Source organism: Rhinichthys klamathensis, unplaced genomic scaffold (assembly GCF_029890125.1).
Source record: "Rhinichthys klamathensis goyatoka isolate OS25496 unplaced genomic scaffold, OSU_Roscu_1.1 h1tg000579l_1, whole genome shotgun sequence".
In the NCBI taxonomy this organism is placed as follows: domain Eukaryota; kingdom Metazoa; phylum Chordata; class Actinopteri; order Cypriniformes; family Leuciscidae; genus Rhinichthys; species Rhinichthys klamathensis.
Genome location: NW_026607043.1, coordinates 448,679 through 464,555, shown reverse-complemented (window position 1 = coordinate 464,555; position 15,877 = coordinate 448,679). Strand labels below are relative to the sequence as shown.

The following is a 15,877-nucleotide window of genomic DNA, read 5'->3' as shown; positions in this document are numbered from 1 at the left end:
CCAGCTGCCCCACTTAGTATCATGAATACATGCCTGCTGAATCCATGCGCTACATTTTAATATATCCTGCTCACCTTACAACTTCAAATAGTCTAGAAAATTCTAAAAATATTTGTTGAGGAATGCTGAACACATTTATCATTTATTATTTATTCAGTGTACAGTATATACATGTATATATGTAGTGATGCTTTTTTAATAAACGTATCAATTCTTTTTGAGAAAAGTAGTGATTCTTTTAAGGAGAGTAGCGATTCTTTTTGAAACTGTAGCAATTCTTTTTAAGAAATGTATCTATTTGAATAAAGGTATCGATTCATTTCGGATGGATGTAGCTGTTCGTTTTGAATAAATTAATTGATTCTTTTAGAAAATGTTGCAATTCTTTTTAAGGAAAAGTATAGATTATTTTTAAGGAAAAGTAGCGAGTCTGTTTTGGAAAAGTAGCGATTCTTTTTGAAAAAGTAGCGTTCCTTTTTAAGGAAAAGTAGCGATTCTTTTTAAAGAAATTATCGATTCTTTTTAAGGAAAGTATTGATTCTTGTTAAGGACATGTAGCGAGTCTTTTTGAATAAATTATCGATTCTTTACGAAAAATGAAGCGTTTCTTTTTGAGAAATGTAGCGATTCTTTTCGAGATTATAATTATACATTGTTACAGTGTAATTATACATATTTTACAGTGTAATTATACATTTGTTACAGTGTAAATATACATTAGTTAGTGTAATTGTACATTTGTTACAATGTAATTACAAATAAATTTTTTCAGTGTAATTATACGTTTATTACAATGTAATTATTTTTTCTTTTGAAGGAAAGTATCGATTCTTTTGAAGGAAAAGTAGCGATTCTTTTTTGAAAAAGTAGTGATTCTTTTTGAAAAAGTATTAACACATTTTTTTAAAGGTATTGTAGGTAGAATTTTTTTTAAAAACTTTTTGCCAAATTTGTTTAAACTTTCTATATATATCAATGCATAATTAAAATGTAAGTACTCTGGAAAAGAGAGTATAAAAATCGAGTGTCTGTAGTCCTCTCAGGGCTGTAATAAACACAGCTACTTATCTCCATTCACTTCCACCCCCTCCATTCTGGGCTCCTTCCAAAACCACGCCCCCAAAACACATGAACGTGCGATGCCGACAGCTCACAGCTGGAGGACGCGCTTACTAGCGCCGAGCGGAGAGGAGCAGTGCATGTAGTGACATCATGTCAGACTCACATGTAATAAAATACCTAACTTTATCATTATGAATATAAACAACTAACATGGCTGTTAATACTCACTATCAAGCTAGCATATCGATACTGTTAAAGTTTAAAATATATTGAGTTTGATTCGTTAACGAGCTAGTAACATAAAGCAAAGCTAAAAACAGGTTGCATTGATACACGTTTTCCCATTACAATCAGTTACACTGTGATGAAGGTGAATTTTGTGTAAGATTCATAACATATACGCCGTGTTTTGCATGTAATTGTGTCTCTTACTAGTCTCTTACCCTCCTCGAGTCAAACGAGTGCGCGCATGTGGGCAGCGCATGTAGCAGCGGGGGTGTTGCCATGGTTGCGAGAGAGTGACAGTCGCCTAAGCCAATCCTTTGTTTCGTCCCGGAAGGAAATAATGAGCTGTGTTTAGTGCAGATTAAACGGTCTAGAGTCACTCGATTTTTATACTCTTTTTATCAGAGTACTTACATTTTAATTATGCATTGATATATATAGAAAGTTTAAACAAATTTGGGAAAAAGTTTTTTAGACCAAAAACGACCTACCCAACCTTTAAGTAAAGAAAAGTAGCTAGTCTTTTTACAGAAAGTAGCGATTCTTTTTAAGGAAAGTATCGATTCTTTCACAGGAAAGTATCGAATCTTTTGAAGGAAAAGTAGCGATTCTTTTTTGAAAAAGTAGTGATTCTTTTTGAAAAAGTATTAAAACATTTTTTTAAGGAAAGTAAAGAAAAGTAGCGAGTCTTTTTACGGAAAGTAGCGATTCTTTTTAAGGAAAGTAGCGATTCTTTATAAGTAGCGATTCTTTTTAAGAAAAGTATCGATTCTTTCACAGGAAAAGTATCGATTCTTTTTAAGGAAAGTATTGATTCTTTTTGAAAAAGTATCGATTCTTTTTAAGGAAAGTATCGATTCTTTTTGAAAAAGTAGCGATTCTTTTTAAGGAAAGTAGCGATTCTTTTTGAAAAAGTAACGATACTTTTTAAGGAAAGTATCGATTCTTTTTGAAAAAGTATTGATTCTTTTTAAGGAAAAGTAGCGATTCTTTTTTTTTTAAAGTAGCTAGTCTTTTTAAGGAAAGTAGTGATTCTTTTTAAGGAAAGTAGTGATTCTTTTAAGAAAGGTAGCGATTCTTTCAAAGGAAAAGTAGTGAGTCTTTTTAATGAAAGTAGCGATTCTTTTTAAGGAAAGTAGTGATTCTTTTTAAGAAAGGTAGCGATTCTTTCAAAGGAAAAGTAGTGAGTCTTTTTAATGAAAGTAGCGATTCTTTTTAAGGAAAGTAGTGATTCTTTTTAAGAAATGTAGCGATTCTTTCAAAGGAAAAGTAGTGATTCTTTTTAAGGAAAGTAGCAATTCTTTTTAAGGAAAGTATAGATTATTTTTGAAAAAGTAGTGATTCTTTTTAAGGAAAAGTAGCGATTCTTTTTAAGCAAAAGTAGCGATTCTTTTTAAAGAAGCGATTCTTTTCGAGATTGTAATTATACATTTGTTACAGTGTAATTATTCATTAGTTACAGTGTAATTATACATTTGTTACAATGTAATTACAAATTCTTTACAGTGTAACTATACGTTTATTATAATGTAATCATTTTTTCTTTTTAAGGAAAGTAGCGATTCTTTTTGAGAAATGTAGCGATTCTTTTCAAGAAATGTAGCGTTTCTTTTCGAGAAATGTATCAATTCATTTGAAGAAATATATAGATTCTTTTCGAGAAATGTATTGATTAATTTGAAGAAATGTAGCGATTCTTTTCGAGAAATGTATTGATTAATTTTAAGAAATGTAGCTATTCTTTTTCAAGAAATGTATAGATTTTTCTCGAACACACGCTAGGTGCTTCCAATCACAACACACTGGGCCAGCTAACCAATCACAGTGTATTGCTGGAGGAAGGAGGGGCTTCATCGAAAATATGTTGTGTATAATTCAATAGATGGAGCTAGATTTGTGGATATGAAGCCTATGATTCATATTAAACATTATTTAGAATTTCTGATACTGTAGGCCCATATTGACAGATACAGGCTAGAAAAAAAACGGCATTATGTTCATTAATGAATCTACTTTTACAAACAATGAGACTATAACAATGGTAGTTTGGAGCAGGTAGTGACCCATCATTGTAGTTCTGTCAGCCATAGGTCATGGTTTCCCTATGCAAAAGGAAGTTTCAGCAGGTTCAATAATAACAGGAAAATGAGTATCACTATAACCCCATCCAAAACTGCTGCCTCAGCTGAATCCATTGACAAAACAAACAATAGTCCACTTCCTTAACACTGCAGCCGAACAAAAAACTTATCTGATCCTTTCTAGCTGTTACTTCTAGCATACTTGCAACCACAAGATGGAGCTATAGTGTAGATGAAACATGGGCATTTCAAAACATCAACTTTTTCTCTTTTCAAACGAAAAATAGATGAGCTATTTTTATTTTTGTTGACTTATATGGTATACAGTAGTCCTTAAACTTTTCTGTTATTTATACTGTAAGATCAATAAAGCTAGGCTACTTAAAGCTCACTTTTTGTTAACAGAAGTAAGAAGTTAATTAATTTTGTGATTTCAGAAGTTTCAAGAACAACTACAAATAAACTACTTAATATTGTACTTTTGAACTGCTGAACTATTGTAAATAACATACTTGGCTTAGAAAATAAGTCGTCTGTTTTAACTTTATTTTATGTATTTCAACTTATTTTATTTTTGTATTTAATTTTCTTTAAGTAATCTTTTAAGTCATACCAAACTTATTATTTTCTATATAGCCTACACTGTAGGAATTATTTAATCACATGAGGAGAATTTATATGGAAATCTGCCCGTCTTGAATTTTAAAAGTGTTTTTATAGATTTATTTGGAAATGCTACTGAAATGTTTCTTATGTAATATAAATAATTAAATCTGTTTAATGTATACTTTGTAAGACACCCAACAATCTGTTTTGACACCCTTTGAGAGGTTAATAAAATAAATATTGTATTTAAAATACTAATACTAATAAAAATAAGCATCATTATTAAATGTCCTGTATATTTACTTAGTTTTATTAATTTAACCGGTTAAGGAACATTCAAGAAAAATGACTGAAAATGCAATAAAGAGCCTAGACATCCGTGGAACATCCAGTCCATGTTTTCCAGGCAGCAGGCGCTAAAGGCAGGTAACCACTCCCTCACATCGCTGTGGATTCGCCGATCCAGTTCCAGTTGATACAGGTGGTCAGGAAGCTTTTTCCTTGTTTTCCATATACTTTCTATTCACTTTTCGTCTCGACTCACTGCTTTCAAAAAGCATGTTCCCCGTTGCTCCCGAACACCAGCGGCAACGTCCTGGACTGCTTCTGCATCTTTCAAAAATTATGGCGGGACCTTTTGTGAATAGACCGTCTTCTCGCGGCAACTTCTGGGACACAACGTTTGGATTTTAGATCTCCTCAACCCGATGTTCATCTCTCATTTAAACAGGGTTTAAAATGCCGTTCCCCGAGAGAACCGTTGAGCCTCAGCTGGTGAACAGGTTGAGACGGAGTGATGTCTCCGAGAAGAGCTTCATAACTTCGGACGGTCGTAGAGTTCGCAAACCTGTTTTGTTTTCTTCTTTGGAAGAAGTTTGTTGTCATTCGCTCACCAGCATCCTGTATCAACTGTCCGATCTTTCGCGTCATGCCAGTGACATTTTCCTGGGAATTCAGACTCAGGCTGAGTTGATCTCGCACAGGACATCGAGGATTCAAGTGCGTCTGGAGAGATTACAGCTCACCGCGCGCAAGTTTGATCCCAAAACAGTTAAAATACGTAAGTTTAGAGACTCAGTCATGTATTTGTTGCCTTTTTTAAATGGTTGGTAAGACTTTTGTGAACAAGTCAGTAACTTAACAAACATATAGCAGAGATCATCAGTTAATAAACATAAAACTTGACCCATTTCAAATACAGTAATGTTATGATTTCTTAAACATTGGCGCACAGTATGCTTGTTGACTTATTTGTGAAAGTTGTAACGTTAGGCTGTTACGTTATTCTTGATTATGAAGAACACGTATCTAATAGTGTCACGTGCCGATTGAATGCCACTTTGAAAGGCTGCACTATGGATTGGGTCTTCAAGACAAAAGGCGAGTGTGAATGTTATGAGACAAGCACATGGCGTTTTGTTGGTGTAATGATTTGAGGTGAAGAGAATGCAGTTTCCCTTAAGGGCCGAAGTCCTGTCAAACGTGATAGATCTGCTTTAACTTACCATCTGCGCCCCAACAGTAGCAAACCCCCCAAAGGCACCCCACCTTCTTAAGGATGCGCATTAGTAAGGATTCATTAAAGTGATCAAGATTTCTATTTCAAATACATGCTTTAAATCACCAAATACATCTCCAAATTAGCATATTACAATGATATCTGAAGGATCATGTGACACTGAAGACTGGAATAATGGCTGCTGAAAATTCAGCTTTGCCATCACAAGAAATTATATTTTAAAAGTTATTAAAGTGCAGTCATTTTAAATTAAAATACTATTTTAAAATATCACTGTTTTTAGTTTACTCTATTTCGGAATTTTAGCCTTGGCGAGCATAAGAGATTTCTTTCAAAATCATAAATCTTACTAACCCCAAACTTTTGAACGTGCAAAAAGTGCAAACTGACCATTTTTTGTACAAAACTTAAGTTATACAATAACTTTTATACAACTGTTTTTTTTTTTTATGGAGACCATATATTTATATAAGTTGACCAGTTAAATTGTATTTCTTTTCCGCCAATGAAAATGGCATTATACAAAGCCATCAGACTGGAACAAAGCACGTTAGCTGAGTGAACACTATTTCCCCTCCTCTGCTGATGCTCAGACTTTCTAAAATGCATTCTCACTGGTAAGAGAAACCCCACTCAGAGCGCTCCATGGAGCGAGAGAAAACCCTGATGCTCCCCACTCCACTTCGCACTGCTTGCTTACACACTGATACAAATTATACAAACATATTCTTATACTAAGGAGTCATTGGATTGGATTGGATTGTAATGTTTACTGTAAACTGGCATGCTACCATTGACCGACTTCTAAAAGAGGGTTGTTAACTGATACTGCTAATGACATGAGTCATTTGTGAAGGTGAATAAAGGTTCCCACAGGGAGAGCTCTTCTTTGGATGTCCTGGCCTTTTGAGGATTGCTAATAATGAACAATTCAACCATAGCATGTCACATCAGTCAGACAGACAGGATGCATGACTCACTGTGGTGCTCAGTACTGGAATTGACAAGATGGTCTCGTGACAATTCCTTAGTATTTGATGAATTGTTTGTAAATTCTTATGAATGCATAAAATCTCATTCTTACATTTTTGTTCGATCTGCACACACCCCCTTTGGGTTAGAGTTAGGGGTGGACCTTCATGGTGATGTTTTACCTACAAATCGTATGTTTTCACAAAAGTCAGAATGCATACATTTATATGATATCGCAAACTAGTACTATACTTACAAATTCTCATGAGATTAGGTTGGAATTGATAGCAGTCTCTCACATAGTGCCATCCTCATTTTGGGTCAAAATAAGAATTTGTATTTTATTGAATATACTGAGTAATTGTAGCCTGGATGCCAGCCCGAACCCCGCCCACAACATTTTTTGGTCGGGAAGTTCGGTCTGGACTCGATCCATTGAGGAGTAATTATGATCGGTTCAGAATTAGTCGGGCCAATCAAATTGCCAGGGCGGGCTTTATACGATGATGGACAGATGATCTGCAGTTACGTAATCATCACGTTATCAAAGAGCGCTTGGGTTGAACTGGTTTTCCTCAAAGATGACTGCTGCTGGAGAATTGAGATGTATAGATTCCGCTTTTGCGTCTGTTGTAAAAGAAATCGACAGCGCATTCATTTTAAAAGACAAACAGAGAACTGCAAGGCATTTGTCGATCGGAAAGATGTGTTTGCCGTCCTTCCTACGGGATTCGGCAAAAGTTTAATTTATCAGCTGGCTCTGATGGTCACTAAGAAGATGGGACGCAATGAAAACCCTGTGGTTGTTGTGGTTTCTCCTTTGGTCGCACTCATGGAGGACCAAGTAAAAGAAGCAACACATTATTTTACTACTTCTTCCAGCGTGCGTGTAGTTGAGTTCTGTTGACAACTTTGGTAGCTCATAAAAAAAAAACCACTTACTGCGTTGCTCTGATTGGTTGTAGGTCTATCCAATTGAGTGCAGAGTTTTTTTTTTCCTGGTTCGGTTAAGACACGCCTCATAATCAAAGCCCTATGGAGCAGTATCAGACTCACATTCTGACTAGAATATGAGTATGACGAAGTCAGGCTAGAGTAATTGTAGTTTAATAGAAATTTGGTAGTGTCATACTTTTTGAGAGACAGATGAGACAGATGTTTCCAGATGAGTTGCACTTGTGTGTGAGAATTGGAAGTTGCAGACTGTTACCACACCCATGTTAGATTGCATATTTTCTGTGTAAAGATACAGTCTTTTATTTTTGAAATATGGAATAATATGATCATACACAGTGGTTGTCATATACACCGCTGGAAAGATAGCGTTAGAAAAGCTTGTTTACATTCTCTGCATCTCGGTTTGTTTATAATACCAGATTTGGTTAACCAGAATTGATTAGTTTGTTTGTTTCTTCTGCCTTAATGTCTTGCTTATCTTGATAATGGTTTAAGGCTGGAGGAAGTTAGACTTTGGCTCATTACTACTGTTTGTCAGTGCTTAATCATACCCGGACACTGTTATTCAATTCAATAAGTTATTCAGCAGTGATCTGAATGGGTAACAGTTACATTAGAAATGTATTGCTTTGTAATTGAGCATTTGACATTTAAATGAAGGTGTGTGTGTGTGTGTGTTAAAGGTCACTATCTGTTTGTGTATAGTTTGAAGGTGTTGGGCCAAGATCAGCTTCTGTTGGCCTTAAAGGGGAAACACCTGATGATTAGTCAGGCTTGTCATCCTAAGGCCCTGTCCACACGGACACGGGTATTTTTATAACCGTGACTTTTTTTACGTGGTTCGGCCGTTCGTCCACACGAAAACGCACTGAAACCGAACATTTTTGAAAACCCCTGCCAGGGTGAGGATTTTCAGAAACGCCGGTTACAGTGTTGTCGTGTAGACAGTGAAACCGGGGTTTTTGCCTTGCGACGTCAGAGTGTGGGCCGTTATCCGCTGTGTTTGATTGGCCAACGTGGCTTTACGGTTAAGGTTTATATCGCCGCCTGCTGGCGTGGCATGCTCTTGACCGAGCTTGATAGCGTGTTTTTGCGTTTTCATGTAGACGGAGACCGAGCATGTGTGTACGGGATTTTTTTTTTTAAACGCTGTAGGAAAAACTCCGGTTATAAAAATACCCGTGTCCGTGTGGACAAGGCCTAAGTTCCTTTGTTTTTCCAGACTGCATTTTTTAAGTTACTTTGCAAAACTTACATGATTTTATTATGTATTTATTTTTTACATTTTTAATTTTAAAGGACAGTAGATTAACAGCCAGAACGCATTGAAAGTTTTTTGTAAGTGGCCCTTAAGTTAATAATAACTAATGTTTTTTACAACGGAAATGAATCAATTAAACGTTCTTAAGCTGGACAATGACTTTCTTCTAGAGCTACTGTACAGCCAAAACAATATTTGTGGCATTAATTTCTAGGGCTGTCAACTTTAGTCGTTTAGTCGACTAATCGGTCGATGCCGTCTTTGGTCGACTGACATTCTTATTGGTCGACCAGTTGCATTTTTTTTTTTTTTTTACCAATAGAAAGAAATTTTCCATGATTTACTCCTTGATAATTATTCCTTTATAAGCAGTTAAATATTACTGTATTCTAAATATAATTAGCCTATGGTTTATCCCCAACTTTAAATGCTTTAATTTAGGCTATTTTGTAACAGCGCCAGAGTTTAGCGCACACACATAGAACACTCGGTTCACCCCTGTGGCTGGCTGCGCTGCTGCTTCGTGCTCAGTAAGGGATATAGGTAGTTCAGCTTTCATTCAGTTAGAACGCTACTTGTTTCGGTTTTTATGTTTTTATACACTATATGTTTTTATCTCGATGCGGCGTGGACGCACTTGGAAAAAAAGAGCGCATCGCACCCATAGACTGTATAAGGGCCCGTTCACATATCGCGTCTTTTGCGCGCTCAAGTTCATTATTTCAAATGGGGGCGCGCGGTTTGCGCGCTCATAATGGAAGCGACGCGGTCGCGGTGCGACGCGCTCGTTTTTTCCAGGCGCGTCCGCGCCGCATCGAGATAAAAACATCTCAACTTTTCAGAATGCCGCAAGCGCACCATAAGCGCACAGTAGGTCACGTGACAAGAACCAACCGGAGCGCAACCGCCCTAGCGTTTTGAAAAAAAAGAATGCGGCGCGCCCAGCGTTTTCTACGCGTTTTTAGGCGCGATATGTGAACGCAGCCTAAAGGTCTCACCGCGACCGCGTTGCTTCCATCATGAGCGCGCACACCGCGCGCCTACATTTGAAATCGAACTTGAGCGCGCAAAAGACGTGAGCAGTCCCTTTAAAGGCTTTATCATGCTGACTCAATAGATTGTGTTTTCTTGATATGTTTTTGTTTTTATTTGTACACTTGACGCATTTGAAAATAGCCTAAATAATGTAACAAAACGAAAATAAACCTATATGCGGTCCTACAATACAACCTATTATTATTAGGATTGTTTTTTAGGCTGTTTGGGTTTTTGTGTGTGTTTGTTTTAAAACGCCTAGATCGGCTGGACAAAAGTTAACCCATAGCTTTGAAAGTAAAGAAGAATATACAGCCTGTATAAACGAGAGCTTTTGTTAGGATTTTTCATTGTGGCATATAGCAGTTATATTTTTTGTAGCGTGTGGTGTTGTCAGTTGCGCGATTGTGACTGTTACTATAGACCTAGGACAGTGCTCCTCACTTTTTGCAGTTAAAAGCAGTTAATTTTCAAAGAATTGTATTATTATTATAGTTTTATGTATTTTTGATGTTTTTTCGTTGTTGTTTTATAAATGCTCTATGACAATTGTTAAAAAATGTTCAATCAAAACATCGCATCTTTTTTTATTTTTTTATTTTTTTAGTCGACTAATCGTTGTGCAGGACAAGACTTTGGTCGACTAAGGATTTCTTTGGTTGACTACAGCCCTATTAATTTTCTATTATCACTGTAAAGCTGCTTTGAAACAATCTGTATTGTAAAAAGTGCTATAAATGGGTGAAATAAGTCAGCTTGACTTGACAGTAGGTTAATAGTATGCATGCAGCCATGCAGTTATCATTTTGTGGTTCAAACACACCATTGGTTAACATTTTTACTTGCCCTGCCACACTGTTTGTTGTGAAGAACTTTCAGTTTCAGTGTGTATTTGATGGTAGTTTTTCTCAACTGAATTGGTAAAAAGCTTGTGAGTTGAGTGAGTCTCAAAGCAGCTCTAAAAGATGAAGTTTATGTGTTCATGTCGTCATATATTGAGACGGCAGACGCTGAAATCTACGTGATTGTCACATGCGTGTGAGATTGTGAATTAGACGAAACCCCGCCGTTCATTCACACAGAGACATGCAGAAATCACTTATTAGCAACATGAACTGACTGGCTGTTGTCGTGTTTAGTTCTGCTGTGTGATACTATGATAGGCTCTTAGATGAATCCATATCGAATAAAAATATGTCCAGAGCTTTTCATCAAATTTGATCATGATCTCGATATGATATTGTTTATCGCCCACCCCTAGGCTGCTGCCACTTTAAGAGCTGCACAAATCCAATATATTGTTACACATGTTTTATTTCTCAACTGAGTTTAAGTTAACTTAAGACTTAATGACTAAGGATACTCGCCAAGATGGGCCTTTTTAAAATAATTTTCTGTGAATAGCTATGTCCGTTCAAGTGTAAGAAGACGTGAAAGAGAACTCAATTCAGCATTCACACGCTGTCTGAAACGCTCCGGATGTGTGCACACACAAAACATCTCAAACAGTGTGCGAGTACCAAATTCCGAGTTCTCTTTTGTGTCTACTTGCTCTTGAATATTTAAATTGGGAAGGCTTAAAAACATGTGCAAATGATAAACCTTCGTGACGATGCAGCACTGGCCCGATCGGCCAAGTGACAGTTTTGTCAACTGTTCCAAGCTTCGTTTACGCTGTCTCCGGGCCATCAGGTAGTTCTTATTGTGAAGCGCTGAGTATACCCTTTTAAATAAGGCAAATTACAATGCAGTCTTTAAAGGGACAGTCACAGGATCATTGAGCTCAAAGGCACAATGATGAAAGCTCTTGGATCACCCCTTGCACGCTTTTCTAACCTTTTGGTTACCAGCCCAAATTGTCTGAACCACTTAACCACTCCAGGACAACTCCATAATAATCCGGCTCACAATATGGTTTACAACTTTCTTTGGGCGATACAATTCTGTTAGATTACAAACACATTGTTTTATTACTGTAACACTGGTGGTTTTCAAACGCATACAAACACACAGCCTGTGGAATTTCTCTGTCTGTCCCCCATGGATATTTTTAGTGTGTGTGTGTCTGTTCCTTCTGCTCCACTCAGGCTTTTTCTAGGTCTGCTGCTTGACTTTGTTTTGCATATGATGGTCTAAAAGGGTGGAGTTGATCACACAAACAATAGTGTTCCAATTCACTCTATATCTACAGTATATCAGTGAGTAAATGATTACACCAGTGTGCTTACAGATCAAGTGATGGCTGTGTTCTCTGATTGTGTGTTTACTCTACAAACCTCATAGGTCTAATTAGGACTCACTTAGCCGTAGTTTTTATCGTTGTTGTCCGATTGTTGTCAGTGTCTCTAAAACTGCTAAAGTACATTTTTGTGAGATTTTCACAGTTAAGGGTTCATAATTCTCATGGCCAGGAATATATATTTTTTCTACTTCTCTTTCTTTAATTCGCTCTCTTTGTTTGGTGTGTTTTGTATGCATGGACTCAGAAGGGATTTCTGGGTCCAAGTCCAACCCAAAGCCAGACCCAGGGAAAATCATCACCTTTAACCTCTGGAGCACTCGGCATGGGAAAAGAGCAGAATCATTCTTTCATTCACTGACCACCACCAGACCTCAGCCCCTGATATATGTAACAACGGCTGGTTTTACCCACACAAAATCAGTTTATCTAGAGCCTACATTCAGAGAAACTCACTTAAATATACAGCCACAATTGCACATCAGCTGTTGGCCAAACTATTCCCAAAAGCCTGTTCAGCCGACCACCAAATTGACTGATTCCCACTATATACTGCATTATACATTGTTTCCCATGATACTTTAGCCTCTCTGATCTGCGTGATTTTTTTTTAGACTTTTCCTCAAACTAATGCTTACTTTATAATTTAACAACTGCTAAATACAATCTTTGACTATCTCAAAATGAATATCAATTTATATTATCCATATTCATACTGTAGCCTATATTATAATGTTGTGATGTCTAAATTCACTTGCAGCATTGTAGCAGTTTTTTTTTTTACGAAATAGTATTTAATTTTAATACTGGACAGTTAATTATGGTCATTACATGAAGAAGATTATATTAATATTGGAAAAAAATGTAATATCAGTGCATCTATATAGTTTTTTTGCTTGCGATTTAGGAAACAGTCCAGAAATCAAAGTACAGTAGACAGACAGTGAGCTTTAACCTGCAAAGCCTTATGTCCATTTAAAATGTGTTAGTTGCATTTCTTCCCTGGCTCATCCCTTTGAAACAGGGAATCTACATGTATAAGTGCTGGGATTTTAAGCTTGCAAAAGCCACGAGGATTAAAGCCAGATAACATCAGGCCTGGACATGTGAAAGTATGATTTCTCTTTCTGCTTGTAGCCTAAATGGGACATTTTTCCAAGTGTGAAACCCTCTCACATGTGTTTGTGTGGTCTTAGGAAAGTGCATTAGTGTTATGATAGTATTTACAGCACTGTCGAAACATCTACATGTTTTTATGTTTGATGCCTCTCTAGCCCCTTTCACACTGAGATTCCGGAAAATACACGGATAAAGTGACCCGGGATTTGACCCTGGTTTGTTTGATTTTGGTTCATTCACACTGCCAGTGATTTTCCGGAATCAGAGAGTACGCACTCTCTGATTCCGGAAAATCACTGGCAGTGTGAATGACAGTGTGACTTTATCCGGTCACTTTATCACACACAACCCGTAAAAATCCCGTAAAGACACGTGACATCGATGTGACATGTAATATCTCAGCAGCGTCTTAAGTTTGCTTATGAGCTGCGATTTGACCACGGTTGTGCATTTTTTTTCTCTGATTCGATCATAAACTAGCGCATTACGTACCGTTTCACTAGCTGGCGAACGTTCCTGGCTTCAGCGTCATCATTACGACACGGCATTGATTACGGCTTTTGTTCACACAGCGCGCGTTCCGGGACTGAACACGGCAATGTTACTAGGTCCCCAACCCGGCATCAATCCCGGGTCGTGTTTGCGTTCACACAGAAGGCGTTCTGGCAATTTTCCCCGCAATTTCCCGGGATCAACGCGCTGTGTGAAAGGGGCTTCTGACACAGCATCTTAGTGTACAAAACCACTGTGTGCAAACATATAGAGCAGATCCTTCCCCATTGCTTTATTAGTTCTTCTCCACCCAACTCTCCAAAAAATGGATCTCTGTTCAGGCACAGCTTGTAAAGCATGTCCACAGGGCAAGGTAAGGTGCAGCCAGAGCACTTACTTTAAATGACTACCCAAAATTCCAAATGTTTGTTTTGGATTTGAGATGACTTTGCATGTCCTTTTATGCATTTGGTGCTCATCGCCCAAATTTATGAAAGCCTGACAATAAGATGCTGAGGTAGTTTGTGATCATGATCCAAAATTACCTTTTTTGCACCTATTTTGCAATCACTGCAATGCCGGTCACATGCAGTGTTATTTAAAAAAAAGAAGAAAAAAAAAGGTTTGGCCTATCTATGAAGATTAGAAGAAGGAAAATGTGAGATGGATGTGTGAATGTTTTTTGTGTTACCCATATGCAAAGATTTTGAAATCAATCTGAGGGATATTATTGATCCAAAGTTGCATGACACTACCTGTAATTGTTTTGCTTTGAATTATTACGGTTCTATTAAAGGGCATATTGCAGGTTAGAGTACCCAGTGAGTCAATATATAGAAAAATAATGTAGAAACTATATTTAAATATAAACATTTAAAACGCAATCATAAGGCTTCTGGAGTCGTTTTTGTGAGAAAAATGTTACTTCCGCATCTGAAAATCGCCAAACCGGGAGTGATGTAACGGGAGGGAGTGCGGTCAAAGTAAACAATAGGAAAGCAATGGATCGCAATGACAGTTCGGACGCTGAGGAAATTGTAAATGTTTACTCGTATGACGGACCTCAGCCATATAAGTTAATTAAGAGCCTGCTATCCAAGAGAGCAGGGACAGGCCAGGATTAGACAGAACAACGGTCAGAGGAGACAAATTGAGTTGTGGTGTTAGGAGAACACGGCAGGTGTCTTGGTGGGAGACCAGTGTTAGCTTATTAGGGGTGTCACGATTCTCCAAATCCTCGATTCGATTAAATTTTCGATTCTAAGGTCACGGTTCGATTCGATTCTCGATTTTTACATTTATTTTTTTAAAGCTGAAACCGGCCAATCAGGATGCTCTCTGTCTTACATGCGCTTCATGAGGCACATACGCAAGATCTCTCGCTCTCTCCCGTGCGCGCGCTATACGGTTTGGAGCACAGTTTTTTCTGTCTCGCATGCGCAATGCCGCGCTCTTGCTCGCTCGCTCACTCTAGATTCCGGGAGATTAACTAATTTGCGGGCATCAGGGAGCCGCTATCAATATGCGGGAGACTCCAGGAACTTCCGCGAGACTTGGGATGTCTGCAAAGTAAACTGTGGCTTTTTTGAAGCGCGAACGTTGTCAACATAACTCACTGGAAATCCAAAAAAACGTGCACACCTGCGACTTCAATGAAAGAGGAGGGGGTTCAAGTTCTGTCGATGGGTCTCCTGCATCTGCAGTTGCCAAGCTATCTTTTGAATGGCTGTAGCTAAGTTAGAGGAGGTTGACCATACACTCCCAGCTTTTCAACACGCGTGTTTTTTTCCCGCTTGGCACGCCGACCGGATGTGACATGGGGGGCGTGGCAGCATCGACGATTCCATTTTTTAATTCGATCGATTCGAATTTTTTAAAATTTCGATTTAAGATCGAAATCGTGACACCCTTTATAGCTTATAGATATATACACATTAGCTGACAAATAGGTAATGCTATGCTCAGATCACAATATTGTACAGATTATTATCATGTATCACGCAATAGCAAAGCTACACTGTAAAAAGAAAAGGTGCCTGGAGGAACCTTTTGGGGTTCTTCACTTTGCCACACCGGCGGAACCGTCTGTAGATCCTCTAGGAACCCTTTTAAAAGGGGCGGTTCTCTGAGGAACCACCCAGGTTTCCTGAGGAACTCTTATATAAGGCACTGTGTAGAACCGCTTTGGGTGCCTCCAGGAACCATTATTTATTTATTATTATTTAATGTTGTTACTATGGTTAGCGTTAACTTCTATTATAATAAACAAAATGAACCAAATACAAAATAAGAATTGTTTATTACATATT

The 15,877-nt window shown here is 37.6% G+C and overlaps 1 protein-coding gene across 2 annotated transcripts in view; it reads left to right on the top strand.

Annotated features, from left to right (window-relative positions):
* The first annotated feature begins 4,498 nt into the window (after positions 1-4,498).
* Positions 4,499-15,877, top strand: part of nhsl1b (NHS-like 1b) — a 116,292-nt gene continuing 104,913 nt past the window's right edge. For both annotated transcript variants that reach the window (XM_056240068.1, XM_056240066.1), the window contains exon 1: positions 4,499-5,034. In XM_056240068.1, coding sequence (XP_056096043.1) covers positions 4,713-5,034 — 322 coding nt within the window. In that variant the 5' untranslated portion in view covers positions 4,499-4,712. The remainder of the gene's footprint in view (positions 5,035-15,877) is intronic.